General features: G+C 45.1%; 1 protein-coding gene across 2 annotated transcripts in view; it reads left to right on the top strand.

The window, feature by feature from the left end:
* Positions 1 to 5,050: 5,050 nt before the first annotated feature.
* Positions 5,051 to 27,405, top strand: part of DENND2D (DENN domain containing 2D) — a 40,004-nt gene continuing 17,649 nt past the window's right edge. The window contains exons 1-4 of one of the 2 annotated variants that reach the window (XM_063144277.1): positions 5,051 to 5,143; positions 11,807 to 11,988; positions 17,992 to 18,104; positions 19,100 to 19,169. In XM_063144277.1, coding sequence (XP_063000347.1) covers positions 5,080 to 5,143; positions 11,807 to 11,988; positions 17,992 to 18,104; positions 19,100 to 19,169 — 429 coding nt within the window. In that variant the 5' untranslated portion in view covers positions 5,051 to 5,079. The remainder of the gene's footprint in view (positions 5,144 to 11,806; positions 11,989 to 17,991; positions 18,105 to 19,099; positions 19,170 to 27,405) is intronic. The other variant, XM_063144269.1, reaches the window with a different exon arrangement.

Below are 27,405 nucleotides of genomic sequence, written 5' to 3'. Positions count from 1 at the left end.
AAATTGGGTGGGATAGCTAATACCCTGGAAGACAGAAACAAACTTCAAAGTGATCTTGATAGGCTGGAGTGCTGGGCTGAAAACAACAGAATGAAATTTAATAGGGATAAATGCCAAGTTCTACATTTAGGGAATAGAAACCAAATGCACAGTTACAAGATGGGGGACACTTGGCTCAGCAATACTACAAATGAGAAAGATCTTGGAATTGTTGCAGATCACAAGCTGAATATGAGCCAACAGTGCGATATGGCTGCAAGAAAGGCAAATGCTATTTTGGGCTGCATTAATAGAAGTATAGCTTCCAAATCACGTGAGGTACTGGTTCCTCTCTATTCGGCCCTGGTTAGGCCTCATCTAGAGTATTGCGTCCAGTTCTGGGCTCCACAATTCAAGAGGGACGCAGACAAGCTGGAGCGTGTTCAGAAGAGGGCAACGAGGATGATCAGAGGTCTAGAAACAAAGCCCTATGAAGAGAGACTGAAAGAACTGGGCATGTTTAGCCTGGAGAAGAGAAGATTGAGGGGAGACATGATAGCACTCTTCAAATACTTAAAAGGTTGTCACACAGAGGAGGGCCAGGATCTCTTCTCGATTCTCCCAGAGTGCAGGACACGGAATAACGGGCTCAAGTTAAAGGAAGCCAGATTCCGGCTGGACATCAGGAAAAACTTCCTGACTGTTAGAGCAGTGCGACAGTGGAATCAGCTACCTAGGGAGGTTGTGGGCTCTCCCACACTAGAGGCATTCAAGAGGCAGCTGGACAACCATCTGTCAGGGATGCTTTAGGGTGGATTCCTGCATTGAGCAGGGGGTTGGACTCGATGGCCTTGTAGGCCCCTTCCAACTCTACTATTCTATGATTCTATGATTCTATGATTCAATCAGTGGGCCCATTCAGACAACACACTAAACAATGCTGCTTAACGACAAAATGGTTAATGGAATGCATTAAGGTTAATGCATTCCATTAACCATTTGGTGGTTAAGCAGCATGGTTTAGCCTGTTGTCTGAATGGGGCCAATAACTCAAAAGCTGCATTGGCTGGATCAAACCTATAAGAGCATTTGCCCTTCTAAAAACCTATAAGGCGCAATCCTATGCATGTTTAGATGAAGAAAAAGTCCTACAATTCACAGCATTCTCCTGGCTGGGGAATGCTGGGAATTACAGGACTTTTTTCTTTCTTTCTAAGCATGCACAGGATTGCACCATTAGTGGCTAAATCTAGCATGGTAAAGTTTGGGAAAGCATTATCATTCATTCATAGTTGTATTTATACGCCACTTTTCAGCCACATGTATGACACCAAACTGGCTTACAAGAAAAACAAAAACAAAAGAAGATATAATAACATTCAAGAACCAAATAATTACAACATCCAAATTGAAGGAGTTCATTTGAAAACTACAGTACCATCAAAACAACATTAAAAAAACCCAACAACATTATCGTCAAATAACATTAAATGTTCTCGTAAAAAAGGACTTAAAAACATAAGAACGTAAGAAGTACCAGTCAGATTCATGTGATGTCCCCTGGCTCTAGTATTTTGAGAGGTGGGGGGGAAATGTCTCCTTATCCACATTCTCCACACCATGCATAATTTTGAACACCTCTATCATGTCTCCCCTTCGCCTCCTTTTTTCCAAGGTAAACAATCCCAGTTGATGTAACCTTCCCTCACAGGGGAAATGCACCAGCCCCTTAATCATTTTAGTTGCCCTTTTCTGCCCTTTTTCCAGCTCTATAATAGCCTTTTTTAGGTGTGATGACCAGTTGGGGTTTTTTGCCCCAACACGCATCACCTTACACTTGTTTACATTAAACCACATCTGGCATTTGGATGCCCACTCTCCCAGATTGGAGAGATCCCTTTGGAGCTCTTCACAATCCCTTTGTGTTTTAACAACCTTAAATAATTTGGTGTTGTCGGCAAACTTGGCCACTTCACTGCTCACTCCTAATTCCAGATCATTGATGAATAAGTTTAAGAATTGGTCCCAATACCAATTGGGATCCCACTATTTACTTCCCTCCATCGAGAGAATTGACAATTTATTCCTACTCTCTGCTTTCTGTTCTCTAACCAGTTACTGATCCATAAGAGGACCTCTCCTCTTATTCCATGACTGCTAAGTTTGTTCAGGAGTTTTTGGTGGGAGACTTTATCAAAAGCCTTTTGGAAGTCCAAGTAAACAATGTCCACTGGATCACCCGTCTACATGTTTGTTGACACTCTCAAAGACTTCTAGTAGATTAGTGAGACAGGACTTGCCTTTGCGGAAGCCATGTTGATTCTTCAGCAGGACCTGCCCTTCTATATACTTACTAATTTTGTCTTTAATAATGCTTTCAACCAATTTACCTGGATCTAGCTAACTGGCCTGTAATTTCCCAGGTCTCCCCCCCCCCCCGGATCCCTTTTTGAAAATTCGTGTTACATTGGCCATCTTCCAGTCCTCTGGTACAGAGGCTAAGCTTAGGGACATCTTGCATATTTTTGTGAGGAGGTCTGCAATTTCATATTTGAGTTCTTTGAGAACTCTAGAGTGGATACCATCTGGGCCTGGTGATTTATTTGCTTTCAATTTGTCAATAAGGTCGAGAACTTCATCTTTAGGCACCACTATTTGCTTCACTTCCTCAGTCTCCTTTCCTGAAATCATCAGTTCAGGCACAGGCATCTGTCCTGTATCCTCTGCAGTGAACACCGACGCAAAGAATTCATTCAGCTTCTCTGCAACTTCTTTCATTAGGTCCTGAGTCAACAATTCATAACCTCCACACACACACACACCCAATATTTCACCTTGATTATCAGTGTGTAATTGAGGATATGTAAATAAGTCAGGGGTGAGCAGAAGGTAGTTTGGGATCTACAGGTAGACCTCTAGGTGATTTGCAGTGGATAGGCAAGGATTTCTGACTACCAATTGTCTAACAATCGTAACAACTAAAAATCTCCCCCCTCCCCCCAAAAGTAATGAGAAAGAGCTCAATCCTATGCATGTTTAGACAGAAAAATGTCCTAAATTGTCAGCAAAGTCCTCCAGTTCCCAGAAAATGTCCTACAATTCTGAGAATGTTGGGAGTTGAAGGACTTTCTTCTGTCTAAATTTGCCCTAAGTTGCTGAAAAAGAATGTTTGGGAGGAAACAAAGACCGGATTTCTGTTGGTCTGAAAGGACATGATTCTGGTATTTTATTCCGGTACTGGTGATACATTTCTGGGCTCAGACGTTCCCTGTTCTGTAGTTCTTAACTTATGTCCTCCTGCCTGAGCCACTGTTCTGCCCCTAGCTCCTTCCGGTCGACATCAAGGTTCTAGTGAAAAAGCAAGTCCGAAGTCTGCCCACTGCAGACATAAAGCCTTGAGCAGACAAGAGGATTTGCAGACTAATCCTATCCCTACTTGAAAGAGGCTGAAATCCTTTAACAGTTTTCTCTCTGGGGAGCTACTCCTAATGTTAAGGACTTGGGGACTGTTTTTCATATCTCAGTGGAAAATTACAAGGCTATTGTAAATATCCAGAGCCATGTAATATGCTTATTACAAATGTAATATCCTCATACAATTGTGCATTTCGCAGCACCCACCTATATAAGGCTACTCAAAAGTAAATCCAATTGAATTTTTTTTAGGATAATTTGTAGATCCATATTGTAGGGAAGATTTGGACGTTTGATCCTACCACAATTAGAGGCCAGAAACCAAGTAGCCGTGTGTATGGAGAAGGGTCATAGCTCATCAGTGGAGCACATGATTTGCACGCAGAAGGTCCCAGGTTCAATCCCTGGTGTCTCCAGGTAGGGGTGGAAAAACTCCTGCCTGAAACCCTGGAGAGCTGCTGCCAGTTGGTGTCAGCAATACTGAACTACATGGACCCAACAATCTGACTCAGTATAAGGAGCTGCCTGCCTCCAGAACCCCTCAGTTTTATTTACCAGGGTGGTGTTGGTAAATCCTGACCCCAGGAAGGGAGCACAGGGTTTCTGGCAGCCACCCAGGTACCAGAGCCGCCACCACCCTCTTCATGGTGGAAGGTGACCAATTGCCAGTCTCCTTCCACTAGGACCCTATTCCCCCTGGATTGTCCCTGGAGTGACATCAGATGGCAGAAAAGCCATACTGATGTCGCTCCCATTGAAAAAGTTGGGCTGCATCACATAATTCAGAGCGAGTATGGTGTAGTGGCTAAAGTTTTGAACTGGGAGTTGGAAGATCTGGGTTCTAGTCCCCACTCAGCCATGGAAACCCACTGGGTGTCTTTGGACCAGTCACAGACTCTCCTTGTTGTGAGGATGAAATGGAGAGGATTATGTACGCCACCTTGGGTTTCTTGGAGGAAAAAAAGGCGGAATATAAATGCAATAATAAATAAATAAATAAATGACAAGGCACTGCATATAGACAGCCCCCTAGATAATTGTAATTACATAGTTGTAATTGCCGCCCCAATCATGTATATATCGTTTGTATGGTTTTCATTCCTCGTTTCATACTCTTTATATCGGATTTATATTATGCGTGCATGCAACAACAAACAAGACACCTGGCGGAATGTTTTGATTTGTAAAGCCGCCTAGAAACAGTGTAAATCAATAAAGAGGCAAATGCAGGCACACACGCAGCAGTATACACGTGTCTACGTCATGTGGCTTCGAATGGCGCCGTTGCCTACACGGAAGGCCCGGACGGCGATGCCCCAACCCGTCCAGCGAGGCAGGCGGCGGCGGCGGCGGCGGGGGCGGCTCTTCCTGGCGCGGAGCCTCCTGCAGGTGTTCTTCCTCCTTCCTGCAGGGGCTGCTGTTCTCCGCCCCTCTCGTCTCCTCCCCTCTGCCGGGCCGGACGCGCAGCTCCTGCCCGCCGGCCCCAGGTGAAGGTCCCTCGCACGCCCCGCCGCGTCGAGCAGGCGCCGCCACCGCCTCCCTGCTGCCGCTGCCAGGTGCGCGCTTCTCCGCCAGTCGCGCCGAAAGCGAAAGCGTGACGGCCGGCAGGGAAGACGCCGCGAGTGCCCGGAAGCCCGGTGCCAGCCGAACCACAGCGCCAGCCAGCCAGCCGGGGGTGCGGGCGGCATGGCCGGCGAAGGGATCGTCCGCTTCTTCCGAAACAGCCTGCGCCGGAGATCGTCCCGGAGAGGTGAGCAGAGGCCAGCCACCCACGCACACGTCCGGCAGTCCGGCGCCAGTCTCTCTCTCCGCCCCAACACCTTCTCGTCTCCCGCTTCCCCACGAGCTTTTCGTTTGCAACAGGTCCTCTCCGCCTCTCCGCGCGGAAGACACGCGCGTCTCTGCCGCTGCGTGTGCGCCTGGGCTAGTGGTGGCGGTGGGAGGGAGGGAGGAAAGGGGGAGCATGCCGGATCGGGCCCCTGCTTGCTGCAAGCGTGAACCGGGGGCAAACGCCTTCCCGTCAGTGGCCCAGCGAGGCCCGCCCCGGGAGCGGAGCAGCCAGTCCAGTTCCCGGCCGGCGGGCTGGACGCTCCCCCGCGACCCCCCTCCGCGCGGCTGTCACTTTCCCCCCGCCCCCTCCGGCCAGTTCGGAAAGTCCCCCTGCCGCGCTTAGGGATGGATTCCGGAGAAGGAAAAGCCAACGCTTAAACGTGTGCTGTGGGGAAACCGGGGGAATTGCGCAACGGAATAACCACAGAAAGAGCAGGCATAAATGACAACAGCTGAGCGTGTTTTTAAAAGAGGGGGAGGGGGCAGAATCGATGGTCGTTTAGCGTAGATTAGTTTCCCCGGGACACTTCGGCCATTCCTTCGCAGTCGCGGTACATAATCACGATCACCAGTTGCAGTCCAACCCTAGACAGGCCTGCTCAGAAGTAAGCCTCCCTGTGTTCAATGGGATTTACTCCCGGGTAAGTGTGTACAAGGTTGTAGTCCGAGTATGGATTAACTGGTTGCCTCTTATTCCCTCGACGGCCCCAAACTACGTAGCAAAAGAGGAGGCCCGTGTTTTGTTTTACACCACTTCAATGCATGCTTTTGGAGGCTAGTAACGAATCCGTTTGAATCATTTTAAGTCTCAAAGTAGGTGGTGTCTGTTCTGGATGAATTAATGCCGAGGACATGGGTGTGCCTGCAGGTTAACTCTGCAAAGGGTTTTAAAGGGGAGTGTTTCTTCCTTTAAAAGGCAGTATGTGCTCTTGGGTGAAGTGTTATTTCTAACTCAGCTTAGTGATTATGCAGAAAGAGAGAATTAGTTGTTCTGGTGAGATTGTTTGTCTGGTGAGACATAAGGCACACACACACACACACAGAGACATTCAAGTATAGAATGAAGGAGAAAGATTGTGAACCGCCCAGAGAGCTTCAGCTTTTGGGCAGTATAGAAACGCAATTAATAAATAAAGATGGCAACAACAAGGCTGCAATTCAAGGTTAGGCATGGTTGGGTCCTTGCCAAGCCCAGACCTTAGTAGGGCCCCACTGACAATAGCACCAAGAGTTGCTCCTGCTCTTCACCATTGTAACTTGCTCGTTCACCTGGTGGCGGTGGCAGTGGCGGTGGTGGTGGTGAGGAGGTGGAGCAGTACATGGTATTTGTCAGGAATACTGGGAGTTGTAGTACAAACCACCTGGAGGATACCAGGTTGGGGAAGGTTGTTCTACATTCCCATGTGGATGTCCAGGCCCACTCCATGCTCTGGAATAGGCGTCCATCAGCTCATTATCTGCAGCCACCTGCCTAAAGGGATCTCCCCTACACACCTTATGCATAGAGACCTACACTTTCCCTCCACAGACTGCTGAATGCACCTGTTTGGTGCAAGCTACTTTGCATTTCTCCTGCCTCGTGCTATCATAAATGAGAATTAATCATTAATCCAACTCTACTCAGAAGGGCCTCTGCATAACGAAACATGGGTAGGTTCCCATATGCTTTCAGGTTCTGCTTTCCCTTAGCCCGTGCGTGCAGATCCACCTTCCAGGAACAGCACTGGGGAGGAGGGGCTGTGCCTGAAACCCCAGAGAGCCACTGCCAGGCCTTGATGACAGTACTGGACTAGATGAACCAAATGGTCTCATACGCAGCTTCCTACATTGTCCCCATATTCCTAAATAAGTCATTTCTGAGGCCGGATTGCAAATGCTTCGTGAGCCATTGGCCATTGTTTAAGTAGTGGCTGTTGTTTACACTTTTAAAAAGTTTGACGCACTCCAAGTGCCATGTTTAATATTATGCGTGGTTTGGCCCTAAGCCAGCCAGGACGCTGACAGGGCTGGTGAAACAACAGCAACCAGCAGGCCTCCATGTGCATCAAACCATTACAAATTCTACGGGAAAGCTAAAAACAAAAAAGCGAGAGAGCCATGGACTTTTGCAGTTTTGCATTGTGCTCGGAAGACCTCCATAAGTCAGTGTTAGAACAAGTTTTGCCTAAGGAGTTTGCAGAAGCAAACTTCCCATGTTATTAAGGGAAGATGGTGAGATAGTGTTTGCTGTTTCCAGTCCCTTACTTGCAGTTTCCTTATTAATAAAGCACATTTGAAACAAATAGGTGCATCGTGGGTTCGCTGAAATTGGGCTCTTTTTGCTGGTATATTGGGGGTTTTGAACAGAGTTTTTGAACCACATCCAGCTATTTGACTGTACTGGGTAGAACTGAGATAACTTGGAGATGTGGCTGATTTTGAGAAGTTTGGTACAAATACCAAAGTCAGTGTAGGGGACGGGCTTTATCTTTCTATCTGGTTGCAGTTGTTCAAATGAATTTACAATAAATGTACAGTAAAGTCACATCTCAGATAGGTCTTATTAATTAATTAATTAATTTACAATATTTATATACCAATCCCCATTCAAAATGTCGGAGTGGTGTAAAAGATAAAATAAAATAAAAACAGAGTAAAACACTTTAAAATAGATTTTAAAAGAAACAAAATGTAAAGTGAACCATGGCTGGTCATTAAGGAAAAGCTTCCTGGAATAATGATGTTTTCAGGAGGCGCCAAAAGAAATACAAAGTTTTAAGCAGTGATAAACACTTTAAATATTCAGTACTCATTTTAAAGGAAGTAAATTTATTTATTTTTATCCTGCTTTTCAGCCAAAAAGATTCCCGGACTGGCTTATATCCAACTGGTGAAACAAGATATTCTCTCATCCCCTTTGTAGGCTTACAGTATAAAAGGATACACACACAAGGAAAAAGGAATGGGAAAGGAAGAGGAAAAAAATTAAGTACCTTTTCAGCAGGGCTGGTGGAAATTAATATCTTGTGTTCACTGCACAACTTCCAAACTATCACTGTTGCATTACAATCTCCCATAAATGCCAATCAATGCTGATTAGCTGGAAAGTACAAATCATTTGTCTTGGCATGAACTAAGGGGAGCAGGAAATTTAATGCCTGATAATATTAACATAATATTTAAAAACTCACTACTGCAGTCCTTTCTATGCTCACCTAGGAGTAAGGTTGGATTTGGTCAAAAAGAAGCTTACTTCCATTTTGAAATATTGGGAAATGTATTTCAGCACTTGCAAACTGTTTTCTGGAAGTTGCGATATGTCAGATTTCTGTTAATTATGGCCATCTAAAGCAAAGTGTAAAAAGTGAATTCTAAAGAAATGGGAGATGTAGGTTCTACTGTTCTCTTAAAAGCTCACCAGAGGTATACATCTGGAGTATCTATGGCTATAATCTGAAGATTTTTAAATTGCTGTCATATTTGTTAAAGAGCATTGGGCAGCATGACCAGAAAAAAGGCAGGGGTCCTGTAACTTTAAGTAGACATTTCAGCAAGTGCAGCTCAGGTGGCAAGTTGCACCTGCTAAGATCCTCACTTCTAAAATCCTCACTTCTAGATGGAAAGAGAGGGGCCCTGCCCTCTCTTTCCATCTGGCCACCCTACTACTGGTTTAAACTCTGAACATTTTACTGGTTCTCATACAATAACAATCCTCTGTTATCAACCTAATACCAAGTGTTTGTGGACTCAAGGAGTAATTATAGCAAGTACACATTGCTAACATGGAACCAGAGGCCTGCCTGATTACACCCCTCCTTTCTGCTACCTGTATGCTCCTTGAACTCTACTGCGGTTGAGGTTTCCTTTTCAGCAGATGGAAAAAGCTGCTACAGCCCCCGCAGAAATCAGATTCTGAAAAATAAAGCCCGTCTCTGACAGCAGTGTTGTTGCTAGAACTATAAACCAAATGCCACCCTCCGTTTCCTTTCTGGGTGCACTGAAGTGAATTTACTTTCTGGATGTTGTTAATTCTTCACTCCTGCACCCAACCCGTCTGACGCAACTGTGGTTAATTCTTTATTGTTGTGGCAGGGCTTGGATATGAACCTGAACAGCTTTCCCTGTTGTAACGTATAAAAAAACACACACACCTGCTTCTGCTAAGCAACCAACACCTGCGGAGAAAGCTATAACCCTTAAAAAGTTGGTGGCAGAGGCATGCATAACCCATGCTCACCTGACTTATGAGTGCTCTGTGTTAACCTTGGGGCATTCCACATCTCGTGACTGCTTCTTGAAGTGGGGGTTGCGAAGAAGGGAAGCAATCATCCTTACTGTACGATTGTGCAAGTCAGAGGCAACTTTTCTCCAAGCTAAAGCTTGCATCAATTTACCAAGGGGGGCTCTTCAAGGTACAGAGAGGGTCTCCCAGTGGGTGTGTTTAAAATATGGGCTCTTGTTTGATAAGGCAGTGAACATGGTTTGACTCGTTAATCAACCAGTTCACTGGGTGAATGATCAAGCAAAACAAAGCTTTGGCAGGATTGACAGCCCAGCCCCAAACGTGTTTACTCAAAAAATGTCTCATGAAGCAATATGGAACTTTACAGCCTAGTCAGTATGTTTAAAATAGCAGCCTTAAGCTCATGTTTGGGCTCTATCAGGGCCCAAAGAAACAGAAACATGATTTCAGATGGACCGCAAAAGAGAGAACATGGAAGCATTTATGGTTCATTGTATATATTTTACTGGATCAGGATGATATCCATCCATTTGTTTGTGGGCGTTCCACGTGGCTGCTTGCATAACTTCTCATTCCATTGAATTTGGCTCCCAATAACAGTAGTGGCCTGGGATCTGTTCATCATATTTCTTGCCCTCCAGGCAGCTCTGGCATGGGCACACCTTTCTTTTTTGCTTGTAACACACCATTGCAATTTGAAAAGCGTGGGCTAATGGGTGCTTAGATCATGTAAATGTAACTTAATGTATCTTGGTTGGAACAGTCTGGAGATCATCTGCTCTCTTCTTGATCCTCCCAGAGTGCAGGACACGAAATAATGGGCTCAAGTTACAGGAAGCCAGATTCCAGCTGGACATCAGGAAAAACTTCCTGACTGTTAGAGCAGTATAACAATGGAACCTAGGGAGGTGGTGGGCTCTCACATGCTAGAGGCATTCAAGAGGCAGCTGGACAGCCATCTGACAGATATGCTTTAAGGTGGATTCCTGCATTGAGCAGGGGGTTGGATTCAATGGCCTTATAGGCCCCTTCCAACTCTACTATTCTATGATTCTATGCGCCATGAAAGAACTGCTAGTGTTAGTCTAAAATACCAATCCACGGAGAGTCTGCCTGCTGTGTCTCTGTATGATTGACTGCTCTGGACTTGGCTTCTTCTAATCAGCCTCCTTGGTAGGTGGGTCTTCTCTGCATCACACAAAATTTCCCACTCTTAGAGGATGCTCCCTGTTGTGTTCTGCATGAGTTGCTGCTTCCAGGCAGAAGGCACACCCAAATTAGTGACTAATGCGGAAACGCAGCTCCTCTTGTACACTCCAGTAGTAGTATACTTTTTTGGATGTAAAAGTGAAGTATGCATCCATTTTTTTAAAAAAATAAAAAATACCTGTGCTTCTTCTATTGAATGTTCAAGAAGCATTGTTCTAAGCAAATAAAGAAGATTCAGGTAACCGCACGGCGTGAATAATACAGAGAAAGGTCATGTTCGAACGTCCCGATAGCCCGTGATGAGTTAGTAAGCTACGTATAGTAGCTTATTTTTTAAATAGTCCATGATACCCTGTCACACAAATGGGCTAAGAAGCTACTGTGAGAAGCTTATTAAACTACTGAGTGTAATTCAACTCCCCCCCCCCCCCCCCCGCTGCAGTCCTCCCTCCTGAGCAGTGGTGCTGTTTCACCTCTAACCCGCTGGAGGTTTACAGTAAGGAGGCACCCAATCCAACATCAAAAAAACCCATGTGACTACTCACCAAGGAGTAAAACCCCCGAGTGCACCAAAAAGGCGGAGGTGGCTCTAAAACTGTGGAGCTTTGCAGGGTCAGGACAACGCTTCACACCCAGCCTCTCCTCATCATGAGGCACCTGATCCAACCATGAAACCCTTCACAATTACAGCTGGAGAAGGGAATATCCTGCATGTATCAAAAAGAGGGTGGCACTAATAAACCCTTGGAAGTTTGCTGGATCGGGACCAAACCTCATACACAGCATTCCCAGTGAGGAGGTATTCGATCCACTTTCAAAACTCTTGTGTCCAACAAGGTCACTAGGTTGAGGGAAGCTGACTTAGAATGTCTTGTCTGGTTTTAGTCATGTTTCTGCATTCCTCCAGACCTGCTGGAAGGCCTACTTGGAAGACATGTGTCAATGACCCTGTTCAGATGACATGCTAAACTACAGTAGTTAAGCATTTTGAGCTAAACATTATAGCTTAGCATGTTGTGTGAACCATTCCTAACCATGGTGTCTACATAGCCACAGTTTAAACACACTCACTAACCATTTGCTGCAAAAGGGTTAGTGGCCTAACCGTGGCTTAGCATGTTGTCTGAACAGGCCCAATGTCATTTTGTGTTACAGCTGAATGCCCGGAGGCCTCTACTACAGAAAGCAAATCTGCTGTTAGTGGGAGGCCGAGAGAGCGAAGCAGCTTCCCGCCTTCTGCCGGTCACCTGTTCTTTGAGTATTTGGTTGTGGTCTCAATTAAGAAGAACACGAACGGAGATTATGAGCCGAAGATTACCTATCAGTTCCCAAAGGTAAGAAATCGAAGCACAATTGTCAGGTCAGATGAAGAGACAGGACCATATTCATTGGAAGCTCTTTTCAGATGTTATTCCTCAGAGAAATGAATGTGTCCAAGCTGTGTGTATAGAATCATAGAATAGTAGAGTTGGAAGGGGCCTATAAGGCCATTGAGTCCAACCCCCTGCTCAGTGCAGGAATCCACCTTAAAGCATCCCTGACAGATGGCTGTCCGCTTGCCTCTTGAATGACTCTAGTGTGGGAGAGCCCACAACCTTCCTAGGCAGGGCCTGGCCCAAGAAAGGTTGTTCCCTGAATCAGAGGACATGGTGGTGCCATCCCATTCTATGTACAGAAGCTGATCATACTAGTGTTTGACTCTTACTTCAACACTGGCAATGGCCTGGCCTTTGTTGAAACTCTAAAGCTTAACCCTGCATGATTGCACACAAAAGAGAAAAAACCCCAGGTGCACCAAAAAGGGGAAGGTGCAAATTAACCTTTGGAAGTTTGCAGGATTGGGATCAATCTTCATAAACAGCTCACCAAGCAGGGATGCACACGAGACCCATTGGAAACCCTGCGCACTGACAAAGCTGCAAAAGCGCTTTTTAGTCTAAAAGGGGTGGCAGCTATAACACTGCATGAACGTTTGCAGGAGCTGGACAAAACGTCATACACAGAATCCCCTGACAAGGATGCGCACAAGGCAAAATGACCATCCTACGCAGCTGCCGCCACCCAACCAAGACGGTGTTTAACATTTGGGGAGGTTGCAGAGCGCATCGTGGGAAGGGTTAGGGTGGGGTTGGGCTGTGAATGCAATTAGTTGCTAGGCAGATCATAGAAACAGAGAATGCTAAAGAAATGTGAACTGAAAGTCACGTGAAGTTTTTGGTCGTAGTAGTTAGGCCTTCTCCCTCAGTTGTATTCATTAGAAATTTGTGCTGTTCATTTGTTTTGCTTAAATTTGACACCAAATAAGAGGAAAAGAAAGTCCTCATTTTCAAGTAAGCTGTTCTGCTGGATCTGGTCTGCAACAGCATCCTCCACCATACCAGGTAGAGGCTAGCTTAGGGGATGCAGGGCAGGTTGCACAGTGCACCAGCTTTGTCCTCCTAACACCTCGCCACAGCTGCTGCCTCACTCTGCCTAACGGTAGGGCTGGCCCGTAGGGTGGCCATATGACCTTTTTTAGAGAGGAACATCCTCTATTTGAAAGGCTTCCAGAGAACCATCCTGTCTTTACAAGCATCCTCTATTTGAAGGATTGTTTGGTCCAATTCCAGTTTAATGATAACAAATCCCAAGAACTCTTGCCCATCACAAGTGAATACCTGAATATCAGACTGAACAGGCAGCTACGCAGGTCACCATCTTCCAGGCTATGGTGTGATGTACTGCGTTTCTCTTTAAACTAGAATAAATTCTAAATTTGCATCTATATATGTGCAAATGTTATGCAAACGGCTGCCCACTTTTGTACTCATTTAAGTGGCCCACCCTGCCATGGGGATCACTGTGGCAGCAGCCTCTGCTCCCACATTTAGCTTCAACTTTGCTCCAAACTGTTCGTTTCAGCATCTGAAATGAGCATGCACTGGTGTGGAAGCCCCTCGGACAGCCCCTTTGGAGTTCTGACTGGTTCTGACGAAAACCTGGAACAAATCTCCACCCTACTGAAATTAGAGCCACCAGCCTCCACTGGCCCACTCTATACAAATGTACATGTATGGTTGCACATAGGTTGGCAGGGGAAATGACATCTGGAAATGGCTGGAATGACTTGGAGACAGGGCAGTGTGTGGTCTGGATGACTCTTGAACCACTTTTGCTGTTGCAGTTCACTCTGGTAGGCCCAACCCTTCCCAGGAAGTCTGTGTGTATATGTGTGGGGATAACCCTGAAAATTGCCTATGTGGAGCCTATGTCTCTTCAATGACCTTTGTCTTCCTTCCTCTCCAATTCCACAGAGTTTCCCCCAGCATTAAGATGCAGTCTTTGAAACTTCAGTGGAATCTGTTTAGAAATGCAGAAAATCCTGCATTTGAAAGCCAATATCTGCAGCATCTTTCTCCTTTGACACTGTCTCATTCATATATATCTTCCCTTGTGTCTGTTAATGCTATGTTGGAGAAAGGGGCTCTCTCAGTAATGATGGAAGCAGGAGAGAGAGAGAGAGACAGCTGATGAGGCAAGGAATCAATGAAGGAACATCAGGTTCAGAACATCAAGCAGGGACGAGTAATAAGACCAGCCTACATTGATCCCTGCTGCTGTGGTTGCGATTCCCAGCCATCAGCACAGCACACCATCCTTATTGTGGTCTGTGCCTGTCTCCTCCCTGCTCTATCCATTGGTACCAGATAGTGGATGAAGTTGTTGGTCTGGGGAGGGCCACTTGTGGCTCTCCAGATGTTTTGACCTGCCATCCCCATCAGCACTATTTATTTCTTTATTTGTTAGATTTATATCTCACTGGCCATGGTGGTGTCCATGATCCTTCTCCTCTCCATTTTATCCTCACAACAACCCTGAGAGGTAGGTCAGGCTGAGAGTCAGTGACTGGCCCAAAGTCGCCCAGTGATGCTAGCATACACAATAGTGAGGAATGATGGGAGTTGTAGGCCAAAATATCTGGAGGGCCATATGCTGCCCACCCCTGTTGTTGAATGACGGGAGACTTGTATGGCTTTTATGGCGTAATTCGATTGTTGCTAATGTAATTGTGTTCTCATTAAACCCCTCCTAGGATTATGTGCACTCAATATGTCACTCAGTATAAGGCAGCTTCCTATGATTACTGCTAGATAGATGCAGGGATCCAACCCTGAATTTCATGTTGCCCTGGGTTGCTCCAGTCAAGGCAATAGCCCTGACTTGTTGATGGAATTTTATGGAGGTGTCCAGACATTGTTGTCTTCTACTCTCAACCTTCCTGTATCTTTTCACCGCTTCTTCTGCCTTTTCCCCCCTTGCCACGGAAAATCTGTTAAGGAGAGCTGCACAATGCCTTCTCTGGAAGTACCCCTGGTCTAGGGTTGCATTTTATCCAAGTCATACTGTTTGGTTTTTAAACGTTTTGGGGGATGCTATGGTCTGTGCCACTGCAGGACAGCTGGTCTTTGCAAAGAGAGCCTATAGATAGGTTTTGTTAACCCTCATTGTGAAAGTCAGTCTCAGCATTGTTTTGAAAAGCAAAATAAAACCACACCGTTTCATTGTGGATTTGCTTTGCAAGGCTTTGTTTCATTTTATCTGGGTCTAACTTTTCATCACCCAATCTGTGCTGTGAGAATTGCCTCACACTAGAGAGAGGCAGGCTTGTCTTTCATCTGCCCTGCAGGCTATGTAGAGATACTAACCGCCGTTCAGTACAGGATATAGATAAGATACACTTAATGTGTGCAGCCTGCTAGCTGGTGGTTGACATTTATGTGGAGAGCTATGCAGGTGCCCGTAAAACCCACAACCAGGTACAGACTTGCTCAAAAGACATCGAACTGGTTCACATGACACAACAACCCACCATGGTAGCTTGTCGTGCTGTCCAGACTCGGTGCAGATTATGCAGGGCAGTTTATTTTTCACAAACATGCCTCCCTCAGAATCCATGGCTTGTTGTTGGGTTGCAGAGTGGCTTGTTGTGATGACTGAACCCAGAAGAGTGGGTTCTGCATGGTTTATTTAAAGGGCTGCAGAGGTGCTCAGCAACCTCAGAAAAAACTGGCTCTTTTCACAGTGCCCTCCACCCCCACCCCCCTCCAGTCCAGCACTTCATTTGACAGTGACTGGCTTTATTCCCTTGTGAGCCAAGTTAGCACAGCTATATATGTATGTGCAATTGACTTACCTGTGGGTGAGAGCACCCATCCTCCCCCAATTCAGAACCATGGTATTCAGGAGGGGGGAATTAAGCTTTCCACCTCTGTTTTCATGCAGAATCCCTCCCCCCCCCCGTCCCGCCCGGCCGTGTGTTTATTCCTGCCTCACTCTCAGGGTCAGCCCTGCCACTAGGTAGAGTGATAGAGTCACCTCAGGCAGCAGCAGATACAGGGATGTGGCAGTGATGTGCCTCTTGCCCCCTAAGCGGCCTGCCTCTTGCCCCCTAAGTTTGCATGCTGCCTTCAGGTGTGGTGAAGGATGCTGTTCCAAGGCCAGCGTTGAAGAATTACTCATTTGCCAGTCCGGTCAACTTTTGGACATGGAATAGGACAGGGCGCCATCTTGTTCTTTGCCTCAGGCCCTGCTCACTCACCCAAATAAGCCAACTAGATCTCTATGGAGGAGGAGAGGGGGTGTCCAGTGTCTGGGGCCAGGATAAGTTCATTCTCCCTTTCTCCTACTTTATGGAGGATAAGAGGAAAGATATGCAGGAGCCTTGCCAGATAGCCAACATTGTGCTCTTGTAAGCCTACATCCGTTTTCTTCTTTGGTTCTGTAAAGTACTGACTATCACTAAAGCCCTTGCTCTCCCAGTCGTACGCATGACTTCAGTACATAAGACCCAGACCTTTGAGCCAGTATTATTTAGTCTGACTGGCAGTAGCTCTTCACAGGTCTTGGGCAGTGGTGTTTCCCAGCAGCTGCAACTTGATCATTTAACAGGAGATGCTGGTGCTTGAGCATGGGGATTTCTGCATGCAATGTATGTGCTGGACCACTGAGCCTGCCCCAAATATATGATAGTTTTTCCTTCAGCCCACGTTTCTCAAGACAGGCCTGCCTGCATCCTAATGGGGACCAACACGTCCGTTTCCCTGCAGAAACTGCATTTGGCCAGGAGGCGGGAAATCCTGCAAGCGGATTGGCCACACACAATCCATAATCAAGCATTTATACAGTACTTAAAATTATTAAAAGTGCTTCACAGTATTTCATTAATCCTTATAACCATAATCCTAGTTATTGTGGCCAAGTTATTTCCCTCCTGGACAGTAACCTCAAGACTGGATTACTGCAATGCCCTCTATGTGGGGCTGCCCTTAAGGCTGCTCCAGAAGCTGGAGCTAGCTCAGAATGCAGCAGCAGGCTGTTGTGAGGAGCTGCCCCTTTCCAGCATGTAACTCCGTTGCTGAGGGAGCTGCATTGGCTGCCTATTCACTACCAGGACAGGTTTAAGGTTTTGGTACCAGTGTACAAAGCTTTAAAGAACTTGGGACCAGGATACCAGTGCAGTGTAGTGGCTAGAGTGTCGGACTGGGAGTTGGGAAATCCGGGTTCTAGTCCCCACTCGGCCATGGAAACCCACTGGGTGATTTTGAGCCAGTCACAGACTCTCAGCCTAACCCACCTCACAGGGTTGTTGTGAGGATAAGGTCGAGAGGAGGATTATGTACCCTGCCTTGGGTTCCTTGCAGGAAAAAAGGCAGGATAGAAATGCAATAATAAATAAATAAATAATAGATAAATAAATGCCTGAAAGAGAACCTTCTCCCTTATCAACTTGCCCCGTCCCTGAGGTCATCAGAGGGCATGTTTCTGGTGGTTCCGCAAGGACCTATGGCTTGATTGCAGTTCACCTGCAGACGTGCCTTCAGTGTGGTGGCCCCCTTTCTATGGAACTCCCTTCCTCCAGTGGTCAGGCAGGCACCAACACTGTGCTGTTTCCGACACCTCCTGAAAACGTCTTTATTCCATGAAGCCTTCCTTGACTGACCAGCCATAGTTTTAATTGATACTGTTTTTTAAAAATACTATTTTTTAAGATGGTGTTTTCTCTGTATCATTTTATTTTTTACTGTTCACTGCTCTGGAATCTGTTTAGATGTGGAGCGGTCTAGAAATGCTGCAAATAAATAAATAAATAAATAAATGTTACAGGGGTAGCTGTATAAATTTGCAGGTATCCCATAGAAGATGCATGCCCTATACAAGATGCACGACCTCCAAAGCAGGCCTCATGTGTGAATGATCACTTTTGTATCTCTGCAAACCCAGGCATGTGTTTCATGTGGGCTGAGTTAAGTTGTGGGGAAACAGCTACTTTCACCTTCTTGTTTGCTTTTTTGTTCCAGCGTGAGAACTTGATGAGGGGGCAGCGTGAAGAAGAGGAGAGGTTGCTGCAAGCCATTCCCCTCTTCTGCTTTCCAGATGGCAATGAATGGGCACCACTCATGGAGTACAAGAGGTAACTGCTCTGCGACCACGGGCTCTCAGGGAGCTAGTGCCATAGAGATGGCTGCCACGCCCTCATCTGAAATACTAAGAAAGCAAAAACAGACACACATATACACCCCATGTTTTGAGGCCTAGACAGAGCCCTCCACTGGCATCTTTTCAGGCAGAACCTTCCTTTTGGAATTCTGCAAAAGCCATCAGCTCATGATTCTGGTTCTTGTTCTAGTGAAACTTTCCCCAACCTGGTGCCCTCCAGATGTCTTGGACTAAAACTGGGAATCATACTCCAACACATATGGAGGGCACCAGGTTGGGGAAGGCTGTACTAGTGTTTAGGGGTGGGCAGCTTGTGGCCCTCCAGATTATTAGACTACAGTGCCCCAGCTGCCTGTGGATGATGGGAGCTGTAATCCAACACATCTGAAGGACACCGGTTGGGGAAGACTGGTGTAGGGTTCTGTGGCCAGAAAACATTTTATCTGTACTCAGTTTGAGTTATTAATTATAACCTGCTTAAAGATCTTCAGATGACATTTTGGTGGCTTCATGTTTGTAGTCAATGGGATCATCTGAATCACTTGTCACAAGGACAAATCTGAGTTTTGCGCACCACTGTACAACTTGGATTTGGAACAGTTAGGCCAGTGTGAAAAATTGCAGCTTATGCTCATGAGATATGGTTTAGATTATCCATTTGCCCAAAACACAATGCAGGAAAAAATGCACTCTACTGTTCCACTACTAGTGAGATTACTTCCTCCAAAGATATTGTTTTTCCTCATTTCTATTCACAGATATTTGAGTCAGGCATAGGATTTTTTCTGACATGTGAAGCGGTTAGGGTTGTTACGTCTTCACCTAGAGACTACACCTGATGTGACCTGAAACGTTAGAGACTGGGTGTCCCAAACAGCATTTCAGTAGCCCTGGGCTAATTTCGTCTGCTTTTTTCATGTGATATTCAGGGAACTGCTAAAACTCCATATCTTTTATTCTTCTTTACAGTGAAACATTTTCCTTTGTCCTCACCAACGTTGATGGGAGTAGAAAGATTGGCTACTGCAGGCGGCTGTTGGTGAATATTTTTCTTCTTTTCAAAAAAACAACACTTTGGGGGCAATCCTATGCATGTTTATTTATTTTTATTTATTTATTATTTATTTATTACATTTCTATACCGCCCAATAGCCGGAGCTCTCTGGGCGGTTAGACTGAACCAAGTCCTCCAACTCCCAGCATGCCCTATCCAGCAACCCTTTGTTATGTCTAGATAGTTCATTAGGCCCCAAGGGTTAATCAGTTGAGTCAGTGAACTTCCTGCAGTCAAACTCAACCCTGCAAAGGTTCCTTAATAGGTCAGGACAGGAGTTGCTTTCATACCAGTTCAATGTTGCAAAAGAAGAAAGTTGCTAATGCATGTTTGAATGAAAGTGCTAGTCCTAGTTCTCACCAAAGTGCCAGGTTTAATTCTCACTGAAGTAGCAAACCCATGTCAACGTGGTACCGCTTGTGACTGCAGGTGTGGCTTGCATAATTAAATGCTGTTCTGTCTTTTTTTTAAAAAAGTTCCTTGGTTATAGAAAGCCATCTTGGCAGGGAGAAGGAAAAAACACACAAGTGTATTTTGGCAAGCAGACTACCAGAATTACATAGTGGAAGTTACATATGTTGTTTCCTGGAGCCCCTTAGGAGAGGGGGCAATGGAGCTTTTTCCAGGCACTCTGAGCATCATCAGACGAGCATTCTATCGCACTCTCTTTATTGGCCACTCATGGTTTTTTGCAGGTCCTTTTGATGATGCCGTCCACCTCCCATGCGTCTCCCGCTCCTTCTGGTCTTCTTTCCTTCACAAAATAGACCCGGGTAAATCTGACTTTGGGGTGGGTGGGAAGTGAAACGTGCTGCTATTTCCTGCTGTGTGCAGGATAAGCAGCATGAAAAAAAAAGTCGCTGAATGGGCCACGTGGTCTTTGTTTACTTCCTCTTTCTTCAGGGTCTGAAGAAAGAGAAAGCTGCTCATCACAGAAGCACAATTCAAAGCGACGGGAGGGAAACACGATTTCCACCCCGTCTGAAGAAGCTCTCTGACTAATGGGAGCATGCTACTTGGGTATGCAGGCACATCTCTCTTCTTCACTTTTACCAAGTTCATACACATTTATTTATTTATTTATTTCATTTATATACCACCCCATAGCCAAACCTCTCTGGGAAGTTTACAAAAGTTTAAAACAGTGAACATTAAAAACAAATATACAAAAATTTAAATCCATCAAAAGCATAAAAACAACAATATCCATTTAAAACATGGAGCCAGGTGAGCCCCATCAGGGAGATCATTCCATAATTGGGGGGGGGGGGCGCTTTCTCTGCTATGGGGCCTATGTTCACGCCACAGTCAGTGATCATGGAGAGTGTACAGTGGGATCTTGTAGTTGCCATTACTGGCACAGAATAAACCTTAAAATGGCCTCTAAGCTGCTTGCAGTCTGATTCATCCCAAGGTTTCTTCCAGTTGCACTCTTGCCATCACCCCTGTTCCCTTGTTGTTCATACCTCTTTAGAAAACATAGAATGAACTTTATATCTGGCTAGATAGCAGAGGCCATTGTCTCAACTGCCTGAGCTGGTTCTCTATTCTAGGAAGCCACAGGGGTTCAGCGGAACAGCTGGTGGAGCTTGCAAGGTGTTCCCTCGGGAGCATCTGGGAAACATCCAGATCCGTTAACATTCAGGGGCAGACCGTGCTAACTAGCCATGCACCCCTTGTGGAGCTTAATGTTTGCTTGTTTGTTTGTTTAAAGTATTTATACTCTGCCCTGCAGCTGGAAAGCCCAGAGGGGCTGACAGATTAATAAAAAGAAGACAATCTCTGCATTTAGGCGTACACTCTTAAAAAAACAAAATACAAAAGGAAAAAGGGATGCAGAAGGAAAAGGAATGTACTGAATGACCTTAACCTGGCAGCCCCTGACAGAGGAGAAGAAAGTAAAAAAGCCAATCAAACCCCAATACATGCATGCGCGCGCGCACACACACACACACACATCTTCATTAGCTCAGGAAACCTCATCCAGTGTTGTCCCGGCACATGCATTGAGGCTAATACAGCCTAGGACAGGCCGACAGTGGCCATAAAATCCTGGGCTGCACCTGTTAAGAAGGTCTTGTGTTAAAGTACCCCAGAACAATAGGCCTGGGTGTCCCCACCACCATATCTGCGGCCACTTCTGTCTGCTGAGTCAAGGAGATGGTCTGGCAGCAGAGTGATTGGTACATCAACAAAATCCCTACCCTTTCCAAGTTTCCCAGCACCAAGTACACATGCTCAGAATGGACCATACAGATAGGCTATCAAACAAGGGAGATGGTGACCTTGGACTGCAGTAAGCCTCTCTCTCCCCCACCCCACCCCCGGCAGAAATGGCTCCTGTACAAAGTACCCAGGTAAAAGTAGTTGGGACCAAACCAATTTCGCTGTCTCATTGAGCCCGGGCTTGGTAATACATACCAGGTCAGCCTTTTCATCCGTGATCGTATTATGAATGATGTTCTATTTTGGACTGCTTTCCAGAGATTTAATTTAGGTCTGTAAATTTAATTTAGTCCTAAATTCAATAAATATATATACAAATTCATCAAGCGGGACTGTACAGTTCTACAAATAGAATCTAATGGGTAAATGTATTGGCTTATCTGTAACGGAATGTTTCCAAAGGCCAGCAGTGCCAGTAAGGGCAAAGAGTGTGGCGGAAATTCCTGACACTGCAGCAGTGTTGCGGGAGGAAGGATGAAACACTCAAGGGGGAAAGATCTAGGGCCTCTCCAGGTCATGAGAACTGTTGGGTCCTATTGCATTGGACTACTAGCAGGATTTTGCAGACATTCCATGGAAATGACCAGATTCTGCCTCCAAAATGTACAAGTCCTTTAATTAAAGAGCTTAGTCTATTGCAAAAAATAAGTACTAAATTAAAAACTTCACTTTAGAAGACAAAGGCAGAATGGAAGTTAAGTGCTAGGAATAAAAGCCCGGCCGAATCAAATTAGAAATAGTGGGCATCATCAAATGAGTGTTTTATTGCACACTCATTGCTGGACACTCAAGGATTTTCATGGGTCCTTCTCATGACGTAGTCTGCGTCCCGTGCACCTCCGCCTCTTCATGCAACAATTTTTTTTGAGATGGAACTTGCTGCTATGTCCTGCTGTGTGCAGGAGAAGCAGCATGATCAAAATGGCCCACTGAATGGGCCACGTGCATGTTGTTCACTTCCTCTTTTGAAAGAGGAAGTAATGAGGGACACATGCGCGAGCGGAGAAGTGACGGTAAGGAAATGCGATTTTTCCCGTGTGATGACGCTCAATAATAATGATGACAGAAGGAGAGTGGATCAGGCTGCCAAAGAATTAGGTAGGTTCTACATCACTGAAACTCTTCAGATGAGCAAGCCGTTGCAAAACATGCCTTTGCTATTCAAACATAGTGTACTTTATACATCTCATTGCATCTCAGGATAAGGGTTGTCTGCTGCTGGGCAGTGACTGAAAAGGGCCAAGCCTGGTCACTGCCCTTGTATTACAGCAAACTTGAGGAAGCTGTTCTTGGCAGTGGAGCAGCATTGAGATCCCCTCTGCATGCAAGCAAATCCTTCCATATGTATAAAAGTTTCATTGTTTTAATGGCATAAATAATAATTAAGGGGCTCACTAGATCAACAGCCCTATTGGGCACTTACATAAAATACATAATTGGAAGGGAGTTTTGGGACTGAGGAAGAGGAGGGCCTGAAGGTTACAAGACCGGGGCTTTCTTTCTGGGTGAGCCGCTTGGATTCACTAAAGTTCTGCAGAAGTCGAAAGCGATCAGCCAGAGCTCTGGGTTGGTTGTGTGTTCAAAGGGCACTTGGATGATGGGCCTACATTCCAAGGCATCTGATGCCATTTCTGGCCCGTTTCAGAAAAGCGAAGAAGTAGGGAGAGGACTTTTGCAGGCGGCTCTTAAGAGGCAGTGATAGGTTTTCATGCCTCAAGTTAGAAAGGCCCAATTGAAGATTCCCCTCATACCAATCATATTCCTCCTATACAAAGCTATGATGCAACCATGCTTGGAATACTATGTATAGTTCTGTTCACTGCAACTTAAAAAGGCTATTATGGAGTTGGGAAAAGTGCAAGAAAGGGAAATTAATTTTAATTTTAAATGATTAAGGGGCTGGAATAACTCCCCATATCAAGAACAGCTATGATTGTTTAGCTTTGAAAAAAGAGGTGAGTGATAGAGATGTACAAAATTATGTATGGTGTGGAGAAAGTGGATGGGGAGACATTTTTCTCCCTCTCTCATAATACTAGAACCCGGGGTCATCCTATGGCAATGGCTCTCCGAGGTTTCAAGAGGGATTCTTTCCCAGCCCTACTTGGAGTTACCAGGGACTTTCTGCAAGTAAAGCATGTGTTCCATCACACTGAGCTGAGGCCTCTGACACTGGTGGGTGTTGACTAGGGTGGCTTAAGGGTGGCTGCTCATTTTATTACTTTAGTTATCTGCAGGGATTCCTTCTTGAGTAATGGTAGCTAATTCTATCCTCACCCGTAGGGTTGTGGTGATTTTTTCTAAAGTAGTCATTCTTGCACAAATATTTTGAACAACAAGTGAAAACAAACAAACCTAGGAGTTAAATTTATGGCTTTATTTTAAAAATTATAATCCCAGATTTCAGAAATGTATATATTTCCCCCACCTGAGTATATACGGAATAGGAATCAAGAGAAGAAAAGCATAAAACACACCCTCATTTCTACAAAGGAAGTGAGTAAAGGAACTTACCATGGGGCAAGGCCTCCCCTGTGCTCCCTTAGCTAATTTAGGAACATGGGAACAACAGTTTGTCTGTTGGAGAATAAAATAGCTATTTCCTGGTTCCTGAACCTGGGATAAGTGTGCATAGCTCTGCTGGAGGAGTGGCAGCAGGATGTGTGTTGTTACATTATGTAGCCTGACTCTTCACTTCACTCTTTGCATTACAAACTGTTTAATCTCATATTATCCCATACCTTCCTTGTAGAGCTGCCTCACACATTACTATATGGTTTTCTAGCAAGCCCAGTAACACGGGAGGCTGCCACACATGTTTATTTTATCATATATTCATCATAAAATCACACTTCAGGAAGCTAAAACAATTTGTGGCTCCTTGTAGGGTGTGTGTTTGCTGTGAATATGAAGTGAAGCAAGAACATGTAGTAATATGATGGAGTTCAGTAGTGAAATACATCATAAAAACACTCTGGCAGGGTTCATGCAACATGACAGGCCACAGTATGGGCTGAGTGTTGTGTTGTCGTTGAATTAAGGGGTGTTGTGTTGAGTGAAGCCAACCATGCTAACAAGCCATGAAGATAAGCTATGTTTTATTGGGTTGTGAACTGTGGTTTGTTTGTGATTAACAAAACCTGGTTTATTAGTGTGACTGTGTTCACACAGGACAACAACCGACAATTCAACAATAACCCACAGCTAATGACAACCCACACTCAACCTGTACTGTGGCTCGTTGTGGGTCTCTCTGTGTGTGCACGTCCGCAGAGCGGATCTCTGCTCTATTTCAGCCTCGCTGTGCATCTCTTCCCTTCACTGACCTCTCTCCTCTCTCTCCTGTCAGGTAATTCGCTCCAGCCTGTCTTCAGCTTTGCTTGTTTCCTCTCCTTATTTCTTACCTTTCATGTCCAGTCTTTGAACCACTCTGTCATAAAGAGGACTTGCTTCCTCAGCTGTTTATTTTATTCCCTCGTCAGGCTTGCTGAATCTTTGGATATTTACAGAAAGCACACCTTAAAATGGCCTCCACAGCAAAACCGAAGACTTTTTGGGCGGGCGGGCTGTTTGCACTGGTTGGTTTGCTGTCCGTGCGTACTAATTTTGGAGAAGTTGCTGGACAAATGTGGTCTCTCTGCTGCTCCAGCTTTTGTGAATGAACACTGAGTGGCAAGATCTTATGGAGGGACAGAGTAAGTCATATGACACTTAAGTGAACCTCTGGGGGAGGGGAGCACATCTGACACCAACCCCAATTGGAATCTGTAGTTGTTAGCTGCCTGCATACAATGAGAAAGGAATGTTCTGCAGCTAGGGAATATTTCCAGAACCTGAGCAGGATAAGCCAAGTGGTGGAGCTGAAAGGTTGGTGTCACCCTTGATACAAGGTGCTTCCAGATGGACAGCTCCTCACACTCTTGGTCTTTCCCTCATTTAATGGATTATAGTAAGAAAAAAATGGAAGAAGTGGATGGAAAACACAAGGATTCAAGTGAAAGACACTCACCTGGAAGCTCGCCACATTCTCTGATATAAAAAAATGAAAAGTAAATTTACTATGGAGATCTGGCTTTTATAGACATTTTAAAATGGGAAAAGATGAAAAAATACCTTTAAAATGGTTTCAAAGGAAAGAGCTTATGGCTTCACATCTAGCTTGGTTTGTGAGCACACACTCATTTGTAATAGGGCTGTGCAGCACCTCGGATGAATGTCTGAATCCGAGCCGAGGCGGTTCTGGTTCAGCCCAAGGTGCGCCGAAGCTGATTGGCTCCAAAGCTTCGGAGCGCCTCAGGCCGCTTCAGAGCGGCGCTGGGTTGCTTACCTGCTGCCATTGTGCTCACTCCTGCTGGCTGCCATCATTGACGATGACGACGACGCATCTGAGAAGAACCAGGCCGCGATTTTAAGTTTAGTACCTCTATGGCCACAAACTACAAACTACCTTCATTGTTCAGGCCTAACAGTCATTGTGGTAGGTTCCTTTTTAGCACAAGGCAATGTCTGTTGTCTCTTTCTAGTCTGCTCTGGACAGGAAGAGTTTTATTCTCATCGTACTTCCATGCCAACTTTGTGACCTCTTATTTGAGGAAGTATATTTTGTGTACTTCCTTAAATTTGAGGTGCTGAACCAGAATATCTGTTTCTTAATTTTTCTCATTAGACACACTTGCACTTCCTCTCTTCCATGCTCATTGAAAGTATTTCAAATATTCTCAATATCCCCCTCTACTTTGGAGAGGGTTATTCTGTAGACCAGCCTTCCCAACCTAGTGCCCTCCAAATGTGTTGGACTACAACTCCCATCACCCCAGCCAACCCCTGGCCATGTTGACTGATAGGAGTGGTAGTCTAACACATCTGGAAGACACCAGGCTCAAGAAAGGCTACTGTAGATGGTAGGAATTTTGTCTGTGTTTGCTCCCCTACACACACAGTTTACTGAGAGTAGTCAGACAGTATGCTAATGCAAGATCCCTCTGAACTGACTGTCTAGCTCAGAGGTCTTTCTGTTGACTCTTCTCAGAGGTTTGCATATTAGTTTTCTGTTTGCTCATTCAACAAACTAAACATATTTTGTTTGGCTTGTTTGCTTCTTTGATCAAGGAGCAACAATCTGTACCTTGTAATATAGGCACAGTTTGTCCTGGATTTTATTATCATTCTAAACTTCTTTTTTTAGCTGAAGAGATGTTCTGGTTAAGGTGGGGGCAGTTTATACTTTATTTTCTGCATGTCAAGCAATACCACTCCAGTTATTTGTTGATAATGCATTTTCTTGTGCATGCAGAATACAGACGCACTAGCTAGATTAGAGCCATCTGATTTTTGGTGTGATTAGCAATATGGAAAATGGCCATAGATTAGGAATCAGGATGTGATGAATTGTGTAGACTTCCACCCCAACATCCATATTCATTCTTAGGCAATGATTTACTGAATGAATGAATGAATGAATGAATTTTATAACTCACCCATCAGGGTACAAACCCACATGAGAAAGCTTGCTAAAACAGAAACAACCAATCAGTATACTATGTCAAACAATAATAAAGTCATGGAGGAATGTACAGTTCCTTTTCTTAAAGAACTAGTTGCTACGTTTCAAGAGCCCTCTATTGTCCTAGTAGATGATGTTTTGGTGATCTGCTTCATAACTTTTCCTAAGAAGATCTCAATAGGAAAGATGAACTCTTGGGGAAGCTGCTAACTCTCATTCCCTGTATCTGTACAATGAAATTAAGGCCTGCAACAGAGGTATCTCCCTTTATACCTCTACTGACACACATAATGGCTTAATTCAAACTAGGATTTCTCTCTCTCTCTCTCTCTCTCTCTCTCTCTCTCTCTCTCTCTCTCTCTCTCACACACACACACACACACACACACACACAGAGCCTCAGGCACGCTTTTGGTTTTATTTTTTTCCCTCAGGCACCTGGTATTTTTTTTACCATTTAAATGCTTATTCCACAGCATTTTTTAAAAAAGC

The sequence above is a fragment of the Elgaria multicarinata genome, chromosome 1, assembly GCF_023053635.1.
Source record: "Elgaria multicarinata webbii isolate HBS135686 ecotype San Diego chromosome 1, rElgMul1.1.pri, whole genome shotgun sequence".
Lineage (NCBI taxonomy): Eukaryota > Metazoa > Chordata > Lepidosauria > Squamata > Anguidae > Elgaria > Elgaria multicarinata.
Note: the sequence above shows the minus strand (reverse complement) of the source record. Positions and strands in the feature narration are given on the sequence as shown.